Consider the following 27,724-nt stretch of genomic DNA (forward strand, 5'->3'; position numbering starts at 1 on the left):
ATTTTTTTTTTAACTTGAAATAAAGATGAAAGTCTGATGGTTTTTCTAATAGGGCAAATACATTCTCTTTCTTTCCAACACTCCCCCTATACATCTGTTGGGGAATAACTTTGATGATTATCTACTGAAATTACAGCAGTGATATATTTACAACAGTGAACTCAATTCCAGGAGGAATTGTGAGCTTGACACCCGTTTTAGGACATTGCTCCTATAATGATAAAAAAGTAAGTAGTCTTAAATGCAATAGGCATTCTTAAATTAACAGAAGTGTAATACTGTAGTTTTCAGACGTTTGAGTAACATGGGAGAATAAAACGGGTCTTTTCAAAGAAAAATATGCAAATTCATCTTTAAGCTGCATTGCCTGTGTTTATTTATAGATATGTTCAACAGCAGGTGCCTTGCCAGCATTTACTTTTACATTTCACCATCTGTGTGACTGAAGTCATGACTTCATGCTCCCTCATTCAACAGTGTATTGCAGCAGACTGCCCATCTGTGCAAGTTCGGTGTTCCCTGGGTCACGTTCCTCCTGAGTGGAACAATGCCTTGGCACTTCAGCTCTGAGCCGGTGCGCTGTGGCTGTCCAGTGACCTGGAAAGGAGCAATGCCAATGGGTTCTTATCTCAAAGTGTCAGACTGTACAAACATGTCTGCATGCTGCTCCTTGACATATTCCCACCTTCCATTTAAGAGAAAATATTAAAATAATTAAATATATTGTTAGTAGTGAATATTTTAATAAAATATTTTTGTATAATTATCAAAATGATTATAATTAATATTTTGATGTTCTAATTAAAGTATTGGCGGAATGTGTGATGTACATGTTTTTCTTGTTTATTTTGTCACTATATAAGTGTAATGATGTTTCTCAGTCAGTCTACTTGAACATTTCTTTATTTGATGTTACTTTATGAATAAATAATAGGACAATATCTTTGAGATCTATTATAGTGGATGCTGTTGTTGTCTTTAGATATGTGTTAAACTCACTGTGCAGGGGGTGAAGTGGGCTACTTGAACTGTATCATGATTTCTAAGCGTAGGTCAAGTTCTCACTGGAACATTAGAATAATGCGTTTGATGCCATTTGTAATTTATCATATTTCAGTCAGTGACAATAGACATTGGATTGGACTATAATGAAATACAGGCTTCTTCATTAATCTTCACTGAAGGCAAAATAAAACCCACCCACTTACTTGCACTTGCGTAATCTGCACATTTCAAGTCGCCGTGTGATTTATTTGCTTGCTGTTGTATGTCGGTATTCAGCAGAGACATTTGGGAGGCAAAGTCCTTATTTTCCACAAGAGATTGTCTCCAACTCACAACATCCCTATGAGGAATCCAACCAAGAAAAGAGGACTTACTTCACACCAAAGCACACACATTTCCAGCACTAAAACATGGTCATGGTAAAACAGTGTCATTCAAATTGGAAGAGAAAGGCTGAAACGTTGATGCATTTTTTTTTTAAACACTAGACTAGATGATGGGATGTCTCACCTAAACACTGTGGTATGTTAAATGCACAAGGTCTGGCTTAAGTTGTTAGAGAAAGCATGATGATGTATTCTGAGAAAAAGGCAGTGTGTACAGTGCAAAGAGATGTTTTTATTTTCATATTCATGCTTGAAAGACTGAGAACTATAATCAAATGTGTTTTGCTGTACTTTGAACAATGGTAAAGTGATATTTCGGGACTTTGCATCATGGTTCATTGATGTGACCTTGTGTTCACCTTCAGCTCTGTTGTGTTTATTAGACAGCACTCAATGTGACAACAGGTACTATTTTAGAACTAATCTCTCTCTCTCTCTCTCTCTCTCTCTCTCTCTATATATATATATATATAAATTAGCTGTTTATGTAAATAATTGAATATTTAAAATTAAACATATTATAAGAAATAAATTTTTTAAATTAAATATTTAAATACACACCAGTCAGTAAGATTTTTATTTATTTATTGAACTTCTATTCAGCAAAGATGCATTATGTTGAACGGCAATAAATAAACTATTTTATTTTAAAAATCTGTTCTTTCGAAGTTTGTTTTATGGAACTTTTCGAGCAGCTGCTTTCAACTTTGTTAATAATAAGATTTGTTTTTTGTTTTGTTTTTTTGAGTACCAAATCAGCATATTAGATAGTTTTACTGCATCAAATAAATGCAGCCCTAAACATCAGAGACTTCTTTTAAAAACATCAAAAAACTAACTGACCTCAACAATGGTGTACATATAAATGTTATAAAAATAAGTAAATATTCTAATCTTAATTGTTGTTATCATTAAAATTAATGTGTATGTTTATTGTTTGTCAAATTTGTTTTATTAATCAATTCGATTAATAAACAACAAAAATGTAAATATTTAGGTCATTTTTTTTTATTTTTATAATAAGATTTTTTTTTTTATTGCTTTAAATAATTATAACTTTTTATTTTTCAGCTTCTGTGATGTAGGAAATTTTAAGGAAATTAATAATCAACAATTAACAGTGTGTACTATATCTACAAGTTCTGTCTGACACTCACGTATCATCAATGATGGAAAAAGATAAACTTGTGGAAGAAGTCCTCCTGAGGTGAGGGGAGCAGGGTGGTTTGAGGACAGGGGGTGCAAGATGATCGCTGCAGGGTTAGTCTGCTGTCCTGCTGATGTCATGGTGTCTGCTGGGGGTTCTGGACGAGACAGAGGGTCAGTGAAATGACGCTTTCCCAGTTGACTGGATTACTGTGGGTCCGGAGGCATGGGGCAAGAGAAGCGGGATATGGTTGATTTTCCCATGTTCCCATCCCCTAAGTGAATAACCTTTTCTAAGAGCAACACCAAAGATGGGGGACCAACTCAGGATGTGCTTGTGCTGATGGGAAGTAACCACAGACTAAGCACCTCGTCATCTAGCTGAACTTCACAGTTTAGATCATGTCAGAAAGTTCCGGTTCTCACTGGATTCACTGTCCTTAAATATTCCACTAGATTCAAGCCCTGGACAGCATTACACTGACATTGTTAACATGAACTGATTTATGTTAAATGAAAGAATATATAAGAATATTTACAAGTTAATATTAGTATAGTGTATACATTAATAATTACATGTATTATTATTAATGCATAATTGTAGAAAGTAAATAAATATTCATAAAAACTTTCCACACAATCAAAAATGAGAAGCCTCATTATATTTTGTTTACATGCATTTTCGCTCAAGATTCCTTTATTTACTTTTCATGTGTGCTCTAAAATTAAACCAGGACAACATAATCTGATTGGTCCAGCCAAAATACACAGTACAACATCAACACAATTTACAGATCTACCTTGACCCTCAGACTGTATGAACTCTACGAACTGCTCAGTGATCTGATATATTTATGATATTGTTGTAAGCATCTTGTTCACTGGATCTCTTAGGAGAAGGCTTTGAGTCTTTATGAGGAGCATCTCCAATTACAAACTGCATCTACTGTGCTCTACTGCACTGGGGAGCTTTCCCACAGTATTGAACCTTGGTCAAATAAATGCAGAAGGGTAACAGAATACCAAGCCCATGCCTTTCAACAAAATAGACTGATATTTCATTAGTAAAAATAACGTTTCTAAGAAGAAATCACATGCATCTCATTTGCAAACTAAAATATGTAATTTAAAATGTAATATTTTAAAATAGATATTTTCTCTTTTTCCAAAATAAATGACTAAATAAATAAAATACTAGCCACATATTAAAGTCTATTGGTATTGAACATTCCCACCATAATTGCCAAAAAGGAAAAAAAGAAATTGTATAGATATTTTGTTTGGCCTTTTAAGTATAACAGCTATATACTGTTTTAAAAAAATACAGATCTATTATAATATATATTTTTTATTATTTATTACAGAAAATAAATTGTGCATGTACATACACATGTTCTATGTCAAATAACAGGACAATCCTGTAACTGAATAACTATAAAATGCATTTTTTTTAAAGATTATTTTTGTTTAATTGTAATTGTTTGAATGCGTTGGTTCAAACAGTTGAATAATTGCAGTCATTTTAATCAAGTTTCAATTAATGTGCTGCTTTCACTGACACACACAGGCATGCAGAAACAGGATCACAGAAATGGGTTTCAGTGGATGTATTGTTGCTTTTATATATTTCTTTGGATTTTTGTAGAATTTTTAATTATCATGTCCCATGCACTCACATGCTTGTTTTTGTTTCTCTTTGCAGATAAGTTATGTGAGTTGGTGAATGCAAGGGCTAGCTGAAAAGGTGAAAATTGTATAATTTAACGATGTTTAGGATTAGGCTATTTTTATATTATATAAAATTATTATGTTCGTTATATTATGTCCATAGTGGTTTTTCTGTGAAAAACTCTAAAAGATCATCATCAAGGGCTACACAGAGATGAGGCATGTTACCTGTATCCATGTCATATAGCAGGTTTCAAGTCTCAGTTCAGAAGTTACAGTGTTTTAAATGTCATGTTTACTGGCAGTCATCATCTGTGTCACACCTTTACATGTGAATTTTTTGTGAACTGATTTGATAGATAGTATTTCATATCATCAATAAATCGATCGTTCATTTAACTTTGGACTATTTTACATTTTTATTTCATTCAATAGGAATTTGTTGCCACTGAAAATACATCCTCATGGGAATGGCTTAGATATTCAGTGTAATGTGTATTTAGTGATGTGGCCAGATCTTTACTGTCAAAGCCATAAGATATTTGTGTGATGAGCTTTTAAATTCGGTGTAATTTGCTTTACATTCCCAGCGTGCTGCTAGCGCTGACAATCACGTCGATAATGTTGTAATAATAAACGGTTTTAAATATTGGCGTTTATTGCGAAGAATAATCCTGTTAACTGTCACCGGGCTCCTCCATGGGACTCCTACGTTTACTTCACTACATTACAATTAAATCCTAATCTAATCATGACAAATTATATATCGTTGGAAATATATATTTTACCAATCTCTTTTGTTAACAGGAGTTCTAACCTTTGTGAGAGAAAAAAAAATACATTTGTCTTCTTTGTTGCCTTTTTCTAGATCACACTTTAGAAATCATCAGAAATTATTAAAAACCTTAAAATCTCAAAATTCATCCATTGAAACCCATTTTAAAATGAAAGTGAAGTGACATTCAGCCAAGTATGGTGGCCCATACTCAGAATTTGTGCTCTGCATTTAACCCATCCGAAAATGCACACACACAGAGCAGTGAACACACACACACACTGTGAGCACACACCCGGAGCAGTGGGCAGCCATTTATGCTGCGGCGCCCGGGGAGCAGTTGGGGGTTCGATGCCTTGCTCAAGGGCACCTAAGTCGTGTTATTGAAGGTGGAGAGAGCTGTACATGCACTATCCCCACCCACAATTCCGTCCGGCCCGAGACTAGAACTCACAACCCTTCGATTGGGAGTCCAACCCTCTAACCATTAGGCCACGACTTCCCCTATCAAATCAAACGCTGCATTACCATGAAAATGGTACATAAAAGTAATGTTAAAAAATTTTTGTGAGTGACAGTTAACAGCATAACTAAATAAGTTTTTATTTTCTTCACAAAACTTGCGTCTAACTTGTACTGGTTGTATTGATATTGTATTGATAACAGTAATGATAGAAAAGCTTTATAAGTGCGCCCTCTGCTGTCGTATACATGTATTACAGACAAACGATCCCCAACGACTGCTAGAAGTGTTTCCGGGTTAAAGTTGATTCTCTTCTATCCACATGTGATTCACATGTTTACATGGGCATTTGTATTAGGAGTATATATTGATGACACTGAAATCGGAGTACATTTATTACAGACTGTTATAGTAAAAGTGTGCCGCTATGTCGGACAGTGAAGATGAAGCTTGTGAACGGACTTCGGCAGAAAAGAAGAGAGGTAACGTTAAGTTAGGTGCTAACTACTAAACACTGGTCAGTCTTATCATTACATACAATAAACTCAAACATGTCCAATACCTAAAAAAAATCTAACATTATTCTCTCCCCCCAGTTTCGAAGTACCAGTGTCCTGCTGACTTTGTGCCCATGTCGTATGATTCCTCTGTAAACGTCTTATGGGACGAAGATGAGGAGAAGGAATTATGGCTCATCAAAGCTCCAGCTCGTTTTGATTCTAAATGGTACAAAATACTCGGGAAATAACATATTGGATTAATCTACAGCTGTGCTAAAATGATTTCTGTCATAATTTGGAACCAATCCTGAGGATGTCACACATAACAACAACAACAATAATAAATTATCTGTGAAAATATTATTAATATTAATTTAATGTAATACATTTTTTTATTGTTCAGTACAATTTAATTGGATACATCATGCAATTAGAAAGTGGTATTTAATAATGCTTAAAATAGTAATAGAAATTCTATAGGAATTCTGTAAATTCCAGCACTCCTGTACGATATAATAATAATAATAATATTTTTTTTATATTTTATTTATAAAAAACATCTATAAGTAGTTAGGTGCTTTACATTCCTTTAGAGCTGTTTGACTTAGTTTTTTAAATTTATTTTTAAATTATTGCCAAGGTCATAGAAAATCTGGGAATATCACTGTTTTAATATCATAAATGTGTCTTAAAAATCACAGAACACTCTACTGTGAAGATGCATTTTTCTAGTCATGCTGTGCTCTGAAATATTGTTTAAGGTAGAAATTGTTCTTTGTAAATACTCCTGATGATTAAAAGCATCGCAACATTGTAATTTATGTCTGTCCATTGAGGGTAACTGCCTGTACGTCACTGGTTAAATGGTTTGAATGTATTAAATGTACTGCAAGAGATCATTGCTAAAATTATTTCAAAAATTCATATTAAAAAACAAAACCCTGTGTTAAGCATTGCATAACTGAAATTGTGCTTTATCAATTTAATAGTCATTGTTTTGTGTCCTCTGCAGCTTTGAAAAGCTCAAAGTTCCCTTATCGGGACTGGAAATGGTCCAGTCTAGTGGCACAACACCTCAGATCTACAGCGTTCTCAGTAGCAGGACAGCACCATCAGACCTCCATCTGCTCATTTCCAAAGGGAAGCCTGTTCTCTGTTCCTCTGGCTTCAGTGGTGTCCTCAAGATCTCAGAGAGCTATGGAAACTGCAGTGAGAACCAATGTCCCGTTCCCATCCCGGCAACTCCAGCTCCATCCATCCCAGCTGGTCTGAAGCAACGTTTCCAGCCTTTTGGGAGTTCCACTGCAGCTCACAGGCAAGATGAAGTCACAGTAGTCTCTCCAACTGCTCCCAAGAGAACCAGTCAAGATCCGATTGGGGGCGAAGAGCGAAAAAAGAAGAAAAAGAAAAAGAAAGACAAGAGGCAAGAGGACAGTGACACAGTTTATATCAAGGAGGAACAGACACAGATTGAGTTGTCTGAGCTTATGGAGGAAGAACTGATGGAGGAAAGGAGGAGGAAGAAGAAAAAGGTGAAGAAAGAGAAGGAAAGACATAGTGAAGACATAACTGATGCAAGTTTAATATCCAAAACGGAGCCACTGGATCCTTCTTATGATTACCTTGACACACCAGGAAAAACCAAAAAGAAGAAAAAGAAAAGTAATCGACACGAATAGACTGTCATAAGAACTTGAAATGATTTATCAATTTTTTCATATTCACAAATGCTTCCTGTGATATTTAATGGTGAAATACAATGGAGAAACTCTGTCTTAAAGTAATTCAAAGGTTTTGCACAACATTAATAATTACCTAATGCATTGATTTATTCTTCTGCTTAACATATAATTTTCTTGTGTTTTAGGGTTTTTTTTAACAGTTTTTGTCTACTGAAAGTCTTTTTTTTTTTTTTTTTCATTTGTTCAGCTGAACAATCGAAACAATTTACTCACATTCATGCCGTTCCAAACTTCAATGATTTTATGGAACATTACAAAATATATATATTTTTTGATTTGACTTTCCTTGTATTGACAAATACCCTAAGGCGTTTTTCAAAAAAAGAATGACTTAAATTCTTTGCTGAACTTTCTCTTTAAACACTACGTTTCTGCAGTACTTGCAGTTCACCGGTAGGTGGCGTGAGATCTCCCTCTCCCGCTGAGAACGCAGAAGGGCCGCCGCTTGTTCTGCACTGGGGTATGGTCATGTTTTCTAATGAGCAGAGGCACGTTTGCCGCCTGCAAATTTGGTTTCTTTGCCCGTCCCACTGCGCACATGCAGGTAAAGCCCCAATGGGATCACATGAGGAGTTTCACACAGGCGCTGCTCACATCTGCGTTGATCAGGTATTTAAAGAACGCTGCACCTGCTGATACTCTCTCACTGAGAACTTTATGTGAATTAAACATGATATATCGTCACATAAACTATATGTGTGTGTTTGTACAGTAAAGAAATGGAATGCGTGTATTATTTTATGTGCACCTGTTTCCAACACGCACCTTTTGCATCGTTTGACATTTATTTTCTGAGTTTGAGTCACAGAGACACAAGTGATTTGTCACCACCTGTGATTTTATCACAGAGGCGGGGACGGTAATCACGTCCGTCCAACTCGTTTGTCTTGTCTTGTGTGTGTTTTTTTTTCATATAAACTCATCAATAATATTTTTTTCCACGCGATATGCCATAGGCGTTATGAGATGCTTGAACATTGCTGGGTGTCTGGTGAAGCAAATAAATAATTGAATGCAGTCTGAAGTTTGAAAGCAACGTGCTCAGACTGCAAAGCGAAGCGCAGGGTCCTATGCACCCTAAACTGATGCTGATGGAATGATTTTTTTTCCGAGAGCCAATCTCGTTTATGCACACCCTCCCCCTTTTCATTGCAGCAATTCTTGTCTTTCTCCACTGTGGTGATCTCTCTCTCTCTCTCTGTCGTTCGCTCTCTCACTCTTCAGCGTGCTCCATGCGGCCTGCAGCATTTTTTTGGGGGGGGGGGGTTTGGGTAGGATGGAGGGGGGTCGGAGGAGTTACCATAGCAACGCGCACTTGCCAAGGACCACGGAGCCGCGCGCGGCGGTCGGGATGGGGTTCGCCACACATCGATAGGTACCTTCCCCCCAATTAGAAACGACAGAAGAAACACCAGTGTCCATCTGAATGCACCCCATTTTCTTCACATCAAGATGCACTAGTCAATATTTCTACTTGCTAAATCCTGTTGAAGTGTTTGTTTGGGATGAATTACTGCACCAGAAACTTGTTTGCATGCTAATGCCTTGACATGACTCACTCCAAGCAGTCGAATCCAAAATGTGTCACTGAGCCTCCTCTGCAGCAGCAAGGAATTCAGGGAGATTTTCCATGCAATTTTACCACAAGCCTCTCATTTACATTTCTGTATGGTGTCAGAATATAGTTTTTTTTTATTTATTTATCGTGTTTTTGTTTGTATTAATGAAGCCTGCAGAGAATGCAGTTGGATTTGTCTCCTGCATTGGATTAAAACGGGAATAAAATAAGTGTGATTGTACTGTTGCAATGTGCACACCCAAATCAAGTCAGACATATGTTATAAAAGCAGCAGGTCTTTCAGCTGGTTGCCTTGACAACCACAATGCCATTTTCTCCTCATTGTGTCCTTACCCACCTCTATGAATGTGTTCTTATCATGAGAGCGCTCAGAAACTCGGTTTCTGTCACTGACCAAGATGTGCTGCCTGAAATATTGTTTGATTTGTTTTAATATAAAATAAATAAATTGTTTAATTAATAAAAAATCAGTAAAGACCAGCCTTTGAAAACAACTTTTGGCTGGGATGATAAAAGGCAGAAGTGGAGATCGGCCAAACTCAACAGATGCCTGTGCTCATTGTGCCCTGCAAGTAAATATTTTATGTTGTGTGTTACTTTATATATTTACTATATATATATAGAGAGAGAGAGAGAGAGAGAGATTCAAAATTTTTATTCGTCACATATACACAATTATATAGAGCATATATAAGCAGCAGTGAAATTTGAGTCAGGTCCGCTCCATGGACAGTGAAATTATTAAAGAATACAACACAGATGAAAATATACATAAATATAGCTATATAAAAATATAAGATTAAAATATAAAAAAAGATGTATACTGTAGAATTAAATATAGAACGCAAAATAATGTGCATGAAAGTAAACTGTAGTCTTAAATATTAATATATATATATATATATAATACTTTTTTTTACTTTTTTGCTGTTCTCAAGCATCTACTACTGCTGTGCTGTCCTTATGTAAACATTGTTATATGTGTGTGTTTGTAGCTTAATGTTATATATTTATAATATAAATTATAAAAATGTATTTAAAACGTATTATTTGCTTTTTTGAAGTCTCTGTGCTGTTGTATCATCTTTTTTGCAACACATTTGTGTGAGAATTGGGCTGTTACTAATATTGCAAGGCTATACTCTGTTTAGTTTAAATTTAAAAAAAAAACAATTTGTTGAAAATATGCCATTTTCTCTCGCTGCCCAAATGAAAACCCAACAAGCCTTATTTTGTCTGAGGCCAGGGTTCATGGTGGCGACTGCATGACCCGTTAGGGTAGGCCGACATGCTCTGCCAGACATGCTGTGCTTCCATCTGTCCAAGGGTCACTTACTCCCACCGATGCCAAACGCATGCTTCCCTCTGCGCAGCTCTGACATCATCTCCGTTTCTGCCTCTTTTTCATGGCTTGTCAAGATAAAAGGGGCAGTGCAGATGGAAACTGGGTCACTAGAGCTTTTTATAACCTCATGGAATTGTTGTGAGATTTAACCTTCAGGTGCTAGCTGCTGTGTTTTTAAAACTGTGGAAAAACGGGCGGAAGGTTCATGTTAAAGTAGGCTAATTGGGAGCGGTGTCGAATTTGTAATTCAAATTAAATTGGCAGGGTTTCCCTTTATGAATAGTTACTTAGACACATCTTGTCATTGCTTAGTGAGTGTGATTATATTTTTTTACTTTTTGGATACATAAATATAAATCTGGACTGCATTTCCCAAAAACATTGTAAGCCTAAGTAGATTGTAGAAACCATTGGCAATATTAGTCTCTATGATCTAGGCTTATGATGTTTTTTGGAAAAGCAGCCCTGTGTTGTGTTTTGGTGGCACTACGTGCCAGAATGTTACAGTATTTCAAAATAAAACCTTTTTGCAATGCAGTCTAGAGTAAAAACTCTTTATTTCCTTTATTTATTCGCTTTACCGACATATTCATAACTTTGGAACGCAAAAGACCAATTAGAAATTGCATTTGCAAACCCATTTCACTTCCGCAATGTGATATATTTCAGAATGAAACAGGATAAAAATAGAAACAATTTATCGAAATAGAAAAACTTTGTCATTTTTTACTTTAAAAACAGAAGAACCTTTCAGTTTTTTTCTTAGTATGAAGAATATTTGAATAATTTGAAGTGTACTTTTACTCACACATGCATAAATCTTATGCTGCCACAAATTATAAGAATAAGATACTTTTGTTCCTTTTGATCAGCAAGTGGATTTCCACCGCGATACTCTGGCACTAAAATCCATCATAAAACCTACAACACACACACAGATTCAAGGGCGTTCGTCTGCGCAACTCTGCAACACAAGAGCCTGGCGAATCATTCCTTCTTTCAACTAGCCATAAAATGTTCCTTCTATGGTCTTTAAAATAACTGTGACAAGTTGCTTAGAAAGGTCACAAGATGTGTATTTTGTCCCCTTGTGACAAAGCGACAGAGATAAATAGCTCCCCTCGGCATTCGACCTGTCTTCAGTAGGTGTTGCTCTTGCAGTTGACGTCTTCTGGAGGACAAGAGTTGGAGAGGCAGGCTTTAGAGCAGCATGTCACCTCAGTGTCAAAGATGTGATAATGTTTATTTCATGCAACTGCTGCAAGGTGTTCCGTTGATTTAAATGAGCTTTTAGGAAAATTAGATGCTGGAAGAAATTCAGTGCCAGATACTTGAGTGTCCACAATGAGAGTTTATTATCAGAGGACATATTGTGCTCAGTCAGAAGGCTCTGATCAGTTTCTATGGTGATTATATAAAAGCTTGCTCTGTTTATGATGTGTGCTGTTTACAGTTGCATTTATGGCTTTAGTATAAATCTATATTTTATTTCAGCGTACTGGAAATGGTTATGTTAGTTGTATATTCTACAAATTACACTAAAATACAATTTCAGACCCAATTTGTCACATTTTTAATTAACAATAAAAGTGTGTCATTTTCCCCAGTAACGTGACCAAATGTAATTGAAAAATTATGACTGTTTTTAAAAAAGTAACACTGTTTGCCCTAATGCAGGTTAGTTGTTTTTTTTTTCAGTGCAACTAAGTAAACGCTGTACTGCCGCTGTCCCATAAGCGCCACATGCTGTCAGAGAGTGAATTTGCGTTCTCATTCAGCCCGTCTGCTGTTTGTTTAGTGCAGATATTTTATGTGGTATAGTTTCACAAAACTAAAGTTAGAGCATTCTAGAGCATCACCGGTCTCAAGTCCCACGGAGGAGCTCCGGAAGGATAAAAGGAGGAGTGGTAACAGTGCAAGATGAGAGAGGACTCGACCTGGATTTTATGTTGTTGTTTTGGTTTTGTTTGTGCGCGGCAGTCGTCCGTGAAGGGGCTGTTGCGCTATATTCAGTTTTGCGTTTATTTTATTATTAAAGTTATTTTTGAATATTTGCCCGTTCCCGTCTCCTTCTTCCCCGAACTACGAACTTTGTTCCAAAGAGAATTTTTTTTTGGTATTATTGATTTGATTTGGGATGTTTTAACATTTCAATTTAGTTTTGTTATTTGACATTTTAATTTCACAAAGAAATGTGCAGCATTTTGTCTGAGAAATAATAAAAGAACACAATTTTGATTTATAATTGTCATAAAATGTGAGAGAGTAGTATTGTGAATCATATCACATCGTGAGTTGAGTGAATCATTACATCTCTTCTAACTATGGTAGCAAGAAAACAAATAAACTAGCAAACCAAGTAAACGTGTTTGTTTGTTTACATGATTGTTTTAGCATATTAAGCTGGAATTCACTGCCATTCATAAGTACCTTTTTTCTCACCGACTACATAATATATACAGTATATATATATATATATATATATATATATATATATATATATATATATATATATATATATATATATATATATATATATATATATATATATATATATATATTCTATGTTATCTATCTATAATATCATTATACATTTTGCTCATTTAGACTTGTTGTCTCTGTACATTATGCTGCAATAGAAAAAAAGTGACACTTTAACTAATTAATAGTAGTTATTTTGTTTGGCGATGCACTTTGATATATATTTCAGTTTACAGTTTTTATCACAAAGACCCTCCTCCTGAGACATGTTGATTAGTCATTGCGTGCCTGGTGTCTCGCACCATCAACCTACACAGAAAGCATGGAGAAATTTATGCAAGAACTAAGACGTTTCTTATTTTATCTCGCGTCTTGGGAGCATAAACTGTTGTCTTCATTGTGCTCCAGTCATATTTGTGGCAGGCAGTGACCCAATTAAGCCCCTCAGAGGTGCGATGTTGAAGTTGCACAGACAGACTCTAACTTATGCATTTATATCCCTTATTAGCCCAGCAGAGTTCATCAGTGCTAAAGTACATCACCTATGAAAGACTTTTGATCCAGATTTCTATATACAACACCAACGCTAATGACAGATAAAAGGAATAATTCTTGGATAATTTGAAAAAAAACACACTTGAAAAATAAGGAAACTGAGAGCCATGTAAGGTTGCTTTGTAAGTAATTTGTGATAAGAATGGTTTAAGCCTCAGTAATACTGTAAAAAACATATTTATTAAAGCATATGCTCATGAACAAAAAGAAAAGAAACAGCAACTGCAGAAATGCAGAACATATCATAAGTACCATAGAATTGATAAAAACAAATCACTGTACACGCTACAGTGCTTTAAAATCACAGCTTTGCATTGCATCTTTCTTCATTTATATATTTATCTTATATACATATACTCATAAAACACTGATGTTAAAAGTTATTCTTTATATGACGAACAAACTCTAGGATAATTTATCAGCTTCATTTGTTAGAAATATTACAACAGAAAGAACCAATGAAGCCATACAAAACTATTACAATCATTTTCAGTGGTTTTTGTGTTGACCGATGAAACCAGTTTGAACTGAGTGAGATGGAACAGGCATCCCCAAATGTTAAACTCTTTAAATAAAGAAAAAGGGGAGCACAATTAAATTACAATATAGAGTTTAAATCTGGCCTTTTATGGCCAAAGGATGAGGTCTTCTTGGAAGCCTGCGGTTTTCTTTCACAGTAAAGAGAAAGCATTTTCTTGCTACAGCGTAGTAGTCGCTTTTTAAATTGCACTTTTTAAACACAATCAAGTAACTGAGAAAAATATTTCTTATAAATTTACATTAATTAGAATGATTTATCAATAGTTTTTGTCTCTTTTGTAATAAATACTTTTGTCAAAATACAGTGTATGCATGTTGCCACATTCAAACAAATATATTAAAGCCTTAAAAAGGTAGCTTATAAAGTTTTGAACATTATTGCTGATTATAATGGACCACCAACTGATTTGGATTGGTCTTAACAACAGTTTATGGTCAGATTTGTACATTGAAAACAAAGCATTGGTCACTGACTTTACAATATGGGAGCATGTATTGTATATTCGGTTGATATATTCACATGTACACAAAGTAATCTGGGGAGAAATGAGGACAAAGGGATTTTCTACTGCGACTCAATTGCTGACTTTTGGTTTATAGTCTTCCTGTGGGCCAGATTTCACCTTGTTTTGATGTGACAGCTACTCTCTGTATCAGCACAAACCTTCATGTATCCGAGGCGCACCAGCTTTAAATCGATTAGACTGCGCCGCACTGACTGATTCTGTATGCTAGATGTTTTTAAAGAGTCAGACCTATTAAAAGTACAGATTTCATGCTGAATTCATGCTGTTCACTTCAGCACTGTCCGTTTATAACTTGCGGCTCATGCATTCCTGAGGCCTGTCTGCAGCCAGAAAGCTGTTGCTCACACCGTAAACCAAAATGATTTACTTAAACACATTTGTAGTGACAGATGTTCTGTCATTTTTTTTTTTTCAGGCCTCAAATTATTTCTTGTATAATTTCTGCACATTATTGCAATTTATAACAATGCATCTGTAGAAAGGAAGTACTTTAGTAATTTTACATACAAATCTATAAACCAGTGTACAGTGGCCCCTAAAAAAGTGCTAACCCAGTTGAAATTAATGAAAATGTATAATATAAACCAAGCTAAACAATATTTTTACTATTTTATAATAGTGTATATCTAATGTAAATATATATATATATATATATATATATATATATATATATATATATATATATATATATATATATATAAAACTAATCTAATGAAATTCATACATTTTAAATGTCCAAATACTTTTTTAGATCCACTGTAACTAATCTGACTTAAAAAGGAGCAACAGATAGCAGGAATGAACATACTGTAATCAAGGTAAATTGCAAAGACAGTCTTTCTTAATAAAAACAGCTTAGATTGGCCAACGCAATCTTAGGACAGTGTACTGCACATTCTCCCTTGAAAAGTGCTGGACTAAGGACTGGAGATCTTTGCACATGTTCCACAGGTCTGCTTTCCAACTCAAGGGATTTATGAGGGCTGAGAGCATATTCTTGTCTGCTTCTTGCTCCCTCTCTTACTCCTTTTATGCCCCCTCCATGGAGAGGAGGTTAGGCTTGCTTTCTGGAACAGCTGGGCAGAAACGAGAAAAATCCTGTTGGGTTTGAGGTGAGGGGAAGCAACCAAGCTGGAGCGGGGAATATCAGTCATGGCCTAGGGCTGATGAAGGTGCACAATTAGCGAGATTGGATACATTTGAAATGATGGAGCTTCGGCTACACCAGCTCAACATTCCCAGTGGAGACAGAGAGAGTGATTCCACTTGAAAGACCTAATTATTCATCACGACAGTTTCCATGTTTAAAAAGGAGCTCAGAGCAGATATAGATATCACAGGATTGTGGCTAGAGTGTGAAATCACTACTAATACATGACGGAAACATTCCTACATTAGATTTTTACCAGAGATATCTAGAGGCTGCCTTTTAAATCCCTCAACGTTCACCAAATTGTTGTAAAAAATTATATTAGAATTGAACACTGTGTTTCAAAGACAATCACTGAAAAAATAATTAAATTGAGCCACTTTGTCTGAACACTGGAGATACTTCTTTAGTTTATGGTTGGTTTGGTGAGACAGGTTTTAAATCATGCGGTGAATGTTAATTTCCCTGGGGTCTCCATCACAGATCAATGTGCTGGAAGCCAACATGAAGCCCGGTCAACTTCTCTGAGCGATGGCTATACTGGGATTTCCATGGAGCTTTTAGCTGGTGTTGGCTTTGGAGACATGTTGGGAAGGTGAAGGTGGTTTTTGCAGGTTGGATGAATTAGTGCACAGAATAAGTGGGTAAATGACAATGAAAAAGAGACTTTATCATGTTTTTGAGGTCATCTTGAACTGGCTTCATCCTGAAACCCCATGCATTAAGAGCAAAAACGACCAGTGGAAATGTGAAATTATCAGTCACACTCAAGACACATACAAATATGATTTTTTCAGACTTATTTCACTGTTGCACTATGCATGTGTTTTTCTTACTAGCTTTATTTAAACAATTAAACTCTAGCATGTAGATGCCAGTTCCATTAAAACATCCATGTAATGGATTTTATATTCATATATTAAATAAAGATAAAATCGTTAAATATAAAAACAAAATTGATACTTTTCCCTCCTCATGTAACTTACCTCATGACTGAGCTTTACAGCCGGTGTTGTAAGTGGCCCTTCAAACTCTACCCACGTGTCCCTGATACTTCCAGTACATCCTTTATTTTCACTGTCACCATATACAAATATGAACAAATTCTATACAGTAACGCAATTACATGTTTGTTTGTTTGTTAGTTTTTTTCCTTTTCGGACCTTTCTCCAAGATTTGTGAGATGAACACTGACATCAATGTAGTTTATTATTAGCAACTAAATGTAGCTCTGACTTTACACTGTACCAGCCATTCTGACAAGTCTTTGCTAAAAAGAGGAACATGCAATGCCTCAGTTAACACATAACTCCATGTCACATAGAAATGACCATTTAAAATGAAGTCACTTTGAAGTGATGTAATTATTAAAGAACTGTCTTTGAACTCCTACACATTCTGTCAACAGCATTGGTCTCATTAAGTTGTAAACATTTCAGCATTTTGCTTGCTCTTTTAATCGGGTGCATATCATTCTGTTGATGTTTTTTTTTTTTTTTTTTTTGGTTTTTGTAAGAAGAAGAAGAAGACTTGATAAGCAATTATACATGATAAATTGTCTTTGGGCTCCTTAAATAACTTGAGGGAGAGCTGGGTTGTGGTTCTGTGAGTTCACAGAGTAAGGTAGATTACGTAAACACCCTGAGAATCACTTTTTTATAATTTCATAATTAGGGCCTGGTAAGGGATGGTGGCGGATCATGAGTGGAGGGTGGGTTGACTGGCAACCGCCTCCTTTGCAGGCATGAGAACACAGTTAATGTGGGTCTGGTCGAGTAGTATGTTATCGATGGAGAACATCACATGGCGTGGGAGGTGCGTGGCGAGGGAATGGCTCGTAAGAGGGGGGAGGGTACAATAAGTGGTGGAAGGTGGTTGGCAAACGGAGGAGGGGGAGTTATGGACGATCAAAATCAACTAGGCTTACATGATGGGATTGAGCTTTAACATCAGCAGGTTCCATTGGTAAATGGAAACCCAACAGATTTCAGCTATAGGTGGACAAAAGACATAACACCCACCTGGCCAAGCCTTCCACAAGCAGTTGCATTCATTCATTCATTCATTCATTTGCATCTTTCACGCAGCATGGCCCCTCCCCCAAGACCGAGCACATGGTTTCAGGCACGAACTTGCAATGTGTTATTTGATGAAACTGAGTGTAGTGGGAGGTGAAGAATAAGACAACAGAAGACAGGTGATGGTAAAATGAACATTTATAATGACTGCTGTTGCTGTCGGAAAATAATAACCCTTAAATAAAAAAGAAAAAGGGTCAAAGAAAAAGGAACGACTTAATAGATATTAGCACTAAACTGCTGACTTCACTGGTAATCCACAAGTCAAGAAACACAACTCACTATTTTTTGTACAACACAATCCTACAGTTACATTAAATATTTAATACTTTTTTTAAGTCAGTTAATGGATGATGTTAAAAGAAACCACTAAAATACTAAAAACAAAACAGTAATTCATCTTTCCAGTCATTCCCTTTTGCCTAGTTTCGTGATGCCATTTATTAATAGTGTATAGTAGTTTGAAAATAAATAAGCTCATGAAGGGTTATCAGAAAACAAAGCTGGCAGCATAGAAACATTAGATGTGGAGCTCAAGCATGGTTGAGACGCATGAAAATGATAATACGGCATTACAGAGAAAAATTTTGTCTTGTGAACAGATGTTGCAATGGTCAAGACACCTAATCAACACGTATCACAATTTAGACTCGACACGTCTGATATGTACAATGAGATAGCAACTAGCATCAATTTAAGTATGAAACCTACACTAATCTTAGTCTACCTTAGTGGTTAGTAGTGATTATGCATTATTTGGAGGGGCCAGATCGATATTTTGACCACCTGATGGTCTCAGTGCTGCGAATGTGGCTCTATAACCATTTTCAGATGAATATCTATAACCATGTTCAGTTGTTAATCAAGTAGCAAATCATTCTTTCTTAGAGCTGCTTTAGTTTAGTTTAATTCAACTTTCTATCGGCGGCTCATAAGAGCACCCCACATAAGCGATTTTATGCTGCCAGCCCCATTACGTTGAACACGTTTCTGGTTACAGTTTAACCAAATTTGACAGATATTTACAGTGAGAGAAAAATAATGAAATTGTGGAGGAAACAGTTTGGATCTTATTGATTTTTTTTTCTTTTTTGTGTGTCACTTTTATTATTATTTTTCGTCCCCAATGATGACTTAAAAAAGGAAATAAATCCAATCATCTCATCTAGAATTGCACAGTCTCAAAAAGAATTGGAGATGGAATGGAGATTTTAAGTCCAAACAGTTGATGAACATAGAAGGGGAGGAAGAAGGTCAATAAAGTTCATGAGGGGTGAGAAGTTCAAAGTTCAGAAGACAGAAGATGGCTGCACGGCTGATGTTTACACACTCCTCAGCTTTTTAAAGCATGTTTTATGCTAAAGGAACAAAAAGAAACCTGCCATTAAAATGGATTGTGTTTTTCTTTGCTTGCGCGTAATGTTTTCCATTGAGAAAATCAAATGGAGAGACTCAGGGGTGAGGAGAGTGACAGTGCCCCCAACATTATGGCACACAATCAGTGATGTCCTGGAGGTTGAAGAGATGACAGAATTAGGAAAAGCAGTTTATGAGAGGCAGCCAGCCGTGTTTTTACCATGTTAATCCAGGTCTTGCTTTTACTGCTCGCTTTTTGGGTAATGTTGAGGCGTCATGACTGACATCATGTTATGGAGAAACATGCTGGCTTCATGGGTGCGTCCAATGGATGTCCAACATACAAGAGAACTCAAAAAGTTTGGAATGGTACTGTTTTTGTTTGGCACTCAGGAGAAAGTCTGGGAGGGTGTGAGGGGGAGGTCGGCAGAAGAGTGGGGAGTGGTTGGAAAAAAGGGGAGCAGTGAAAGTGCAAAAGGGAGAAAAAGGGAGAGTAAACAGGATACATATGAATGACATTTTTGTTATACTTGGTCTAGGTTAGAGAGTGTCGTACAAATAAAAACAGGAAAATAAAAAAGAGAACAGAACAGTGATATGACAAATGTATTCTAACATTGCTGGTGCTATAATGGTTACGAGCTCAAGAGTGACCCCGGGTTGTCATCTTCTGATGGCGTGGGGGAGCCGGGGTGGGGTTGATCTGGGGCCGTGTGGGGTTTGGGAAGAGCGATGAGCTCTAGCTGTGCGCCCACATAAAAGCAATGACCCTCTCGACATCAGCTAAACCATAAGTTTGCATTCATCTCAACTTGACCGTGTGAGAAACTACTAGACGCGTGCACAAAAACACAACTGCGCCATCTCCTCTAAGCACAAAAAAACACAGCAACCATGACTAAGCACAGTGCAATTTTGATATTGAAGTCTCGGCATGGCCTTAAAATAGAGAGAGTGGAAAAAAACAACAACATGCCCTTTTTGGCACTTCTTATCATTAATAGTAATAATAAAAAACACTGTCAAAATAACATTTCAATTTCTGTAAAAACTATTCTGCCATTTTTTGGTCAGCTTCGAACATCTGGCCAATCCTTTCTCATGCAAACAGTAGTGCCGCATCATTGCATTATGACGTCATCAGGAAGTACCGCCCATTTCCTTTATTCATGGAGGTCTGAGGTAAAGGATTCAAGCAGTTTAGCGGTGTCACTGCATTTGCTGTCTTTTGGAAAACAGGGCTGTTCTTATCTGGGGTGGCGTGAAGCGTATGAGTATAAGAATAAAGTGCATATTATCGCAAGAATGGGTCAAGCTTAATGTGCAGTGATGGCAGAACAAGCTAAAGAACAGAAGCCTAATGATGTTAGTACTGACACAGCAAACAAAAGCCCTGAAATCATGATCGAAAGAGTGATATGCAAACTTATGTAGTGGTGAACACATTCACGGCCATGTTAATGTCGCTAAATAAACCCTCCATTCCCAACTTTTCCCATTGTTTTTCTTATAAATAATCACAAAACATTGATAAGTCTACACAAAATGAGTGCTATAGTTATGACGCTGAATGTGACCGTGACCATGAATGGTTTTGGTTTCTGTGGCCTAGTTTTCATGGACAACAAAAACTCCAGCTTTGTCTTAGCAAAGCCAAAAATAAAGTAAAAGTGTGAAAAAGCTCATTTGATAGCTCAAACTGTTGTTGCCATGCAAAGTTTTGTCCTCAAAATGAATGCACATTGCCTAATTGATTTTTTTTTTTGTAAGATATTTTGTCTTCACTTTTTTTATTTTTATCCACGCTTCACTTGGTATCATGCAATATCGACGTGCAAAAAAGATAACAATCTATCTTCACAAAATACATTTTCAGAACTATAAAAGGCTGACTTAAGAATGCTGATAACTTATAAAACTTGAACCATGCTAAGCTAACTCGGCAGTCTTTTAGCCCCAGGGGTGTGTGCTAATGGCCACATGGCACCCTGCATTTGTTTGGCCTATGAAATCATTCCCACCCTTCTTTTTTACAAGTACTAGTTAGTTTAAGTGGGCAAAAAACTCTAAACCTTATAGTGCTAATGTCTATTTTTTTCTTATCTAGTCACGTTATATGTTAACTGTGGCTTGTTTGGCACTTTTCACATTTTTTTTCTTATTTTAAATTACAAAAGTATGTCTGCTCTTATCTAATGTTGTTTAAATCACATTTAAATCCGTAAAGATCTATTTTGGCACATGTTTATTTAATCCATTGATAAAGCAATTATTTCATTATCAATTCAGCATTTAGTAACACCTCTTACAACTACCACATCCTGCTAAATGACTGACCAGATATGTTTTGTAACCTTAAATTTTAGTACATCACTTATTCAATAGCAGCATCTTCACAACTTAAAAAAATTGTATATGCAAATCTACTCAACATCTAGATAAATCCAAAGCTCCTACACAGACAGAATTAAAAGGACAAGACAAGACGACATGCTACTACGTATATTGCTTTCAGTACTCATCACATTTGATCTATTTTCTCAGTTACTAAAAAACAAACAAAAAACAAAACAATTGAGAACCCCCCCCCCTCCATATGTACTTTTAGTACTGAATATAAAAACAACAAAACAGAAAGCTGCTCCTTGACACTATGTTGGCACCTTTTTATAGTTTTCACATTGAATTCTCACAGTAATATCTTGTTAATATCTTGTTTTTTATGTGTCTAAGAACGGCAATTTTTTTTTAATGTTTTTTTTTTTTTTTATAAAAAAATTATCTGGGGGATCTACTGAGACTCGTTCAAGCTCTGAAGTGTCTGATGAAGTACTGCATCATGGGTAAAACCAAATACATAGATGCACTCTAAAATGCGGAGGCGTTTTTGGCATGATTGCCATCACTTCCTCGTTTTGATCTTCAAATCTGAACTATTACATCCTACTGTTTGAAAATTGCACCTAAAAAAAAAAAAAAAACAATGCAAAAATCTTATAGTAGAGTACCTTGAGTCTTTGCTGTTTCAGTCGCTTGTTAGATCCCCTCACCTTGGGCACAACTGCTAGACACATTCATATCTATCCAAACCTATCACCTTTACACGCATATTCACACACATGCACACCATACAAACACATGAATGGCTTGTAATAAGTCCCTTTTTGAAGGTGTGATGTGTGCGATCATGATCTACTGCAAGCTTCTAGTTCTACTCTGAAGGCGCTTCTTCCCTTCGCACCATCATTGTTCCATGAAAGGGCAAGCAGACATGCACTTTTACACCAGACATTGCCACCCATGGAGAGATGTGAGAGAAAAGGGGGTCTCTGGGTTGATGTGTCAGAATGGGGGTGCACGAAGGTAAAAAAAGGGTGTTGAGAAGAGGTGAGGGGAGGTGATGGTTTTTAGATGAGAATAAAGAAGCCTCCTTACCAATCGGTTCAGATTTACTCTCCCTGGTGCTCCAATAGCAAAGGAGAGGAAAGAATCATAACTTTAGTCATTTGGGGAGAGAGAGCACAAACTCTGTGTTTTTCTGTGGTCTAATTATTCTTTGGGAAATGCTCTCGGTGCTTAAGTCTTATGGTTTCCATAATAAAGAGCAGTTTGGTATTTTTCAGCTCATTCCAGCCGGTAAAGAATCAATAACAGTTGTTTAGACACAGAATAGTTTTGGAGGGCACCTAAAGTTTAAGCGTACAGAATATACCATCCTCTGCCCCTTCACGATAAATATACACGGTCAGCTGGTGGTTAGTTAGTGCACGCTTGGAAAGTTAAGGTTGGATACTGCAACATGATGCCCAAAGACGAACTGGTCTGAAGGTTCTGACCTCAACCTAACAAACCATCCAGGCTTCCTTTCCACCCTATGGTAAGCGATACCTTGACTCCACGGAGGTTGTTATAAATATGAGACGTTCCACATGAGTACATTCCATCATGATGATGCTTCGATGCGATAACGATGAAACGAGAAACCCTGACTTTTTTTGGCCTTCCATCACGGCCTCCACACTTCACAGTGCATTAAGACAAAATTCAGTGTACTCCGATTCAAAACAAAAAAGGAAACAGGACCTAGCAGCACATACATCGCACATGGGTAGCTCAGATCTGCACAGGAAGATCTTCACATGGGTAGCCCATTATAGAATAAGATTTACTGGTGACTCAGGACGTACAGCCACTATAGAAAACACAACCTGGGATCTCCAGAGAGGACCATGTTACTAAGCAGCCTGTGCAGATCAGAATTTGTTCTTAGTCTTTCAGTAGTATGTGTTCATGAAACGCCTCAGAGCTCTGAGGGCCAATTTTTGATTTGATATGGAATATCTTTGCAAATTTTCCAGCTGATTTGCGCAGATACTCGACTGCAGCGGCTCAAAGTGCACAATCTCTCGCGCTGCAGAGGGGCAGCATAGAGTAAATAGGGGTATATGTTTTGGGACGTTACAGAAAGGGATTGGCTTTCATGTAAAGTCGTATTCTGATACACTCCCTTGGACTTGTGCAAAGACCTACATTCTCATTCGGTAGATATGTGTATAAATTGTCTACTCCCACTTGTGACTTCAAGTCTGTGTATGTTTAGTTGCATTTTCAGTATTTAAGTCAGGTAATAGTTTGCTGAGGGTGTGTGTTTTTTGTGTTAATATCACTGTACAGTACATCTGCCCCCTATTCTCTCTGTTGGTGCCAACGGTGCAGTTATCACTGGACGTTAAATAAGACATATATTACATGGACACACGATTCAATCTACTTAAATAAAAAACTAAATCCAAAATATTGTCTTTACATTCATGTCAACCTGAATTTACAGATTAAGAAAAACAAAAGAAAATACTTCAGTCCTTATGGGTGAAATCATATTAATAAATAAGGTTGATAGTGATGATAATTTGTAGTAATAATAATAATAATAGTAATGATAATAGTGTTTGTATAAACACCAGATCTCGAATCTCATTGACAAATGCCACAATTTCTAGGAGCTATGGTACGAAAGATTCAGGTGTGTTTTGCGTCCTGGCCTATGTCCGCAAAATTATCTACAAGCTTCCCTTATGCTAACAATATCTGTGGTGGCATGCACCTGGTCCAACTGGAACCTCAGGTCAATGTCTAGTGGCGCTGAGAGACCCTGCAGCAGCCTCACATCCCCCGCCCTATCCTGCCCGGTGCGGAGCAGTGTTGGGTCGGCTGGGATTGGGAGGGCTGGGGCGATTGGGGCTGGGGTGGGGTATGGGGTGTCACAGACTGGGGGAGATATATAATCAGTCTCAGGCCCTCTTAAAGAGAAAGCATAGGCGAAAGGTTGGGAGTTAAACTAAGGACAAAAAAATTAAAGAACAAAAATCTGTCAGCTAGGAGGGGATGGGGGTGGGGAAGGGGCTGATTCCTCGGATTGCTCCACCCCATTGTCCCCCATCCGACCACCTTGCCCACCTGCTGGGAACTGCAGCGCGGCAGCATGCCAGGTTGAAATGCCATTCACTGCTGTCCAGAAAATGCACAAAATAAAACAAATCAAAAACAAAACAAAATCAACCAATAAAAATCCAGAACATAAGCATTAAACCCATATTTACATTTTACACATTTTTCTTTCAAATTTTCCACTTTGAGTGGAATTTTTTCCATCTTATTTTTTTAATACTGAGATTTTTCCCACAAAGAATGTGGCTGATTTTCGTTGATATTCACGCCCCTCCATCTTTCTCTGTATCTTCCCCATCCCCCACTCTTTTTCTCTCCTTTTTTCATACTCCCTGTTTTTAGCCCACCTTCTGCGGATTGGTGGCCCTCACACCCTGCTCGTATGTGATTCGCTGGCTGATAAGATATTGGGCTGCCTGTGTGGCGGCTGGCGATCCGGTAATGGTAACTTTACGGTTTCTGGTGCCAGGAACAAACTCTCCCTTTTTAGAGATCTGGATGCGGGCTCCCGTCAGTTCTTGGTACTCCACAAGTGTTTTGCCTCCCTTCCCCAAAATGGCACCCACCAAGTTCTCCGGCACCGCAATCTCCACCACATCTTTGGCCCCCTCGTTTAGCTTCTCGGTGGCCAGTAGTGAACTCGCCATCAGCGGGGAAGCAGCGCTCAGGTAACCGTTGGTGGCTCCGGTGGCGGCAGCGAGTGAGCCTAGTGTGAATCCTCCTAGGCTGGTCGCGGGGTGACCGGAGCTGGTGGTTGCGTCGTTGGCGTAGGAGGCTAGCAGGTTGGCGGCCGCAGCTGCGGCAGGGTTAGCGCTTGCGGCCACAGCAGCGAGAACTCCTGAGGCAGCCGCAGGGTTGAGCCCCAGGCCCAGGGAGTTGGTATTGTATCCGTAGCTTGCCAACGTGTTCAGTGCAGATGTGATAGCCAGCAGGTCGTTCCCTGAGAAGCTGGACATGGTGGTGGGGAAGGCCCCCACTCCCGCCAGACTGGCCTGCCCCAGGAGACTGGAGGCTGTGGCTGCCGCCGCCGCGGCAGCAGCCGGCATTACCTCTGCCGAGTTGGCATATGGGGAGCCGGTAGGATTGGAGTTAGCCACAGGGCCAGAGATGTTGGAATAACTGATGTTCAGACAGCTGCTGCTCTGCGGATCCTCCTGGATCTTCTGCACAATGATCTCCACGGCCTTGCGGTTCTGCTCGGGCTCCCCGCTGATGGTGACGACGCGCTCCTGCAGGTTGATGCCTTCAGGTTTCTGTGAGAGCTGGACCCAGGCACCAGACTGCTCCATGACGGCCTTCACCGTGGCTCCGCCCTTGCCGATGATCAGCCCTGCTGTGCTGTTGGGCACTATGAGCTTGGCCTGAAGAAAAGAAAAGCAGAGAGACCATTGTCAGTTAATGAGTCATTCTAGTGAAACTGGCAGTCTTGTGCTAGTTTACCATGCACCATTTCTCTCTGGGATTTATAAGTAAGTCTGGTTTTTATCCACTAGGAGCCCATTAGTGGTCTTTGAACATAACAACTATTTTTACACCAACTGAAAACCAATGATAAAACCAATGCCTTGCTTTAGGACTTTACAGTTAATACTTTGCTTCTAGTTGCCATTTGATCATTTTCTGTATCATTAAACCACAAATCAAGTTACATCTAACAGATGAGTTTAATCTGGTAGTTTAGCAGAACAGCAATGTAGTGTTCTCAGAGAGAAAACACTCTCCTCATTGATAGAGGGGAAAAAGTGTAAACCGTGGTTCCCATGGTTTCTTCCCTAACTTAGAAAGGTTTGCTCCTCTGATCAAGCAGTGACTCATGCTGGTACTTTTTGTTTTACCAAAGCCTCACACAGAACATTCTGATCTTGTTAAAATGTTGCTGTAAGCACTGTTACTAAATGTGTTCACATTAGGGCGATTGTAAAATATCACATTAAAATACAACAAATGAATTACATGTTTATCTCAGTGTTACTATTGATAACTAAAACCATTAAAAAATAAATTGTATCTTAAATACAAAAACTTTTTACATACAAAATATATATTGAAAATGAGAAATCTTGCCTTTGCAATTAATTAAACATGTTGGAGTACTACAATTATCAAGAAAAAACTAATTTAAAAACAACAAAACTTAAAAATGGCTAAACTACATAACATTAAATATATTCATAAATACTATAATCTATATATAGTCTATAAAAATACTAAAATGACACTGGTTTATCTGAGATGAAAAATATAAAAACAAATATGAGATAGGAAACAGAAAACTAAAAATATAATTAAAATTGTATTATTATAATCGCAAAAGAGGAAAACTGCGCCACTGATGAGCACCCAGAAAATTGTGTATTATAAGATTAATATAAAGATGCTTGGGTGTTTTGTTCTTGTACTTCCTGAGCTGTGAATCACTAGGTAAAAAGAGGCTCCTCCTGAAAAGCATCGACTCCCAGGGGTCAGTGTTTCCATGGAAACTCAACTCCAGCATTCAAGGGGGACTGAAAGGGAGTCGGAATGATGCATAGCAACCAAACAACCAACCCCCCCCCCCACCTTGTATGCTTGCAACCATTCACTTAAAACCACCAGCTACTAGTGCCATAATACTGCATGTGCTCACTTATACACAAAAACATATACTCCGTATGTAAGAAAACATCACACACATTTTGAATTTCTTCCATGTAACTTGATATATTCACTCATTAATTGAACCGAAAAATTAGCACTTGATCTCTTTGATCACTGCCGGATACATCTACGCACCGTGGCATTGTGAGAAAACAAAATATGCGGTGTGGTGTACGCTTTGACAGTTAATTACTCTGTATAATGAAAAGCTTTGACAATGCTGGATTCAGAATATTTGCACTGTCAAAATGACAGATAGAGAGATGAAAATGGTAAAAAGGGGAGACGAGAGGAGCGGGTAGATGTGAGTGAAGAAGGATGTGTGTGTCTGTGGGGGCGTGTG

At 37.5% G+C, this 27,724-nt stretch overlaps 2 protein-coding genes across 3 annotated transcripts in view; one reads left to right on the plus strand and one right to left on the minus strand.

The window, feature by feature from the left end:
• The first annotated feature begins 5,735 nt into the window (after window positions 1–5,735).
• LOC128028546 (DNA-directed RNA polymerase I subunit RPA34) lies at window positions 5,736–8,418 on the plus strand. Its single transcript, XM_052615786.1, has 3 exons — window positions 5,736–5,925; window positions 6,040–6,169; window positions 6,956–8,418. Exons 1-3 carry the CDS (start codon window positions 5,871–5,873, stop codon window positions 7,620–7,622), a joined length of 852 nt encoding a protein of 283 aa, XP_052471746.1. The 5' UTR covers window positions 5,736–5,870; the 3' UTR covers window positions 7,623–8,418.
• A 5,388-nt stretch (window positions 8,419–13,806) lies between these two features.
• LOC128029150 (RNA-binding protein Nova-1-like) overlaps window positions 13,807–27,724 on the minus strand; it is a 56,988-nt gene continuing 43,070 nt past the window's right edge. For both annotated transcript variants that reach the window (XM_052616733.1, XM_052616732.1), the window contains one exon: window positions 13,807–26,105. In XM_052616733.1, coding sequence (XP_052472693.1) covers window positions 25,083–26,105 — 1,023 coding nt within the window. In that variant the 3' untranslated portion in view covers window positions 13,807–25,082. The remainder of the gene's footprint in view (window positions 26,106–27,724) is intronic.

This window comes from Carassius gibelio, chromosome A15 (assembly GCF_023724105.1).
Source record: "Carassius gibelio isolate Cgi1373 ecotype wild population from Czech Republic chromosome A15, carGib1.2-hapl.c, whole genome shotgun sequence".
In the NCBI taxonomy this organism is placed as follows: Eukaryota; Metazoa; Chordata; class Actinopteri; order Cypriniformes; family Cyprinidae; genus Carassius; species Carassius gibelio.

Excerpts from the sequence above, each read along its gene's own strand:
- LOC128028546 (XM_052615786.1), top strand. The coding sequence starts at position 5,871 with ATGTCGGACAGTGAAGATGAAGCTTGTGAACGGACTTCGGCAGAAAAG. Across the intron at positions 5,926-6,039 it reads TTCGGCAGAAAAGAAGAGAG|TTTCGAAGTACCAGTGTCCT; the intron begins GTAACGTTAAGT and ends CTCTCCCCCCAG. Across the intron at positions 6,170-6,955 it reads GCTCGTTTTGATTCTAAATG|CTTTGAAAAGCTCAAAGTTC; the intron begins GTACAAAATACT and ends TGTCCTCTGCAG.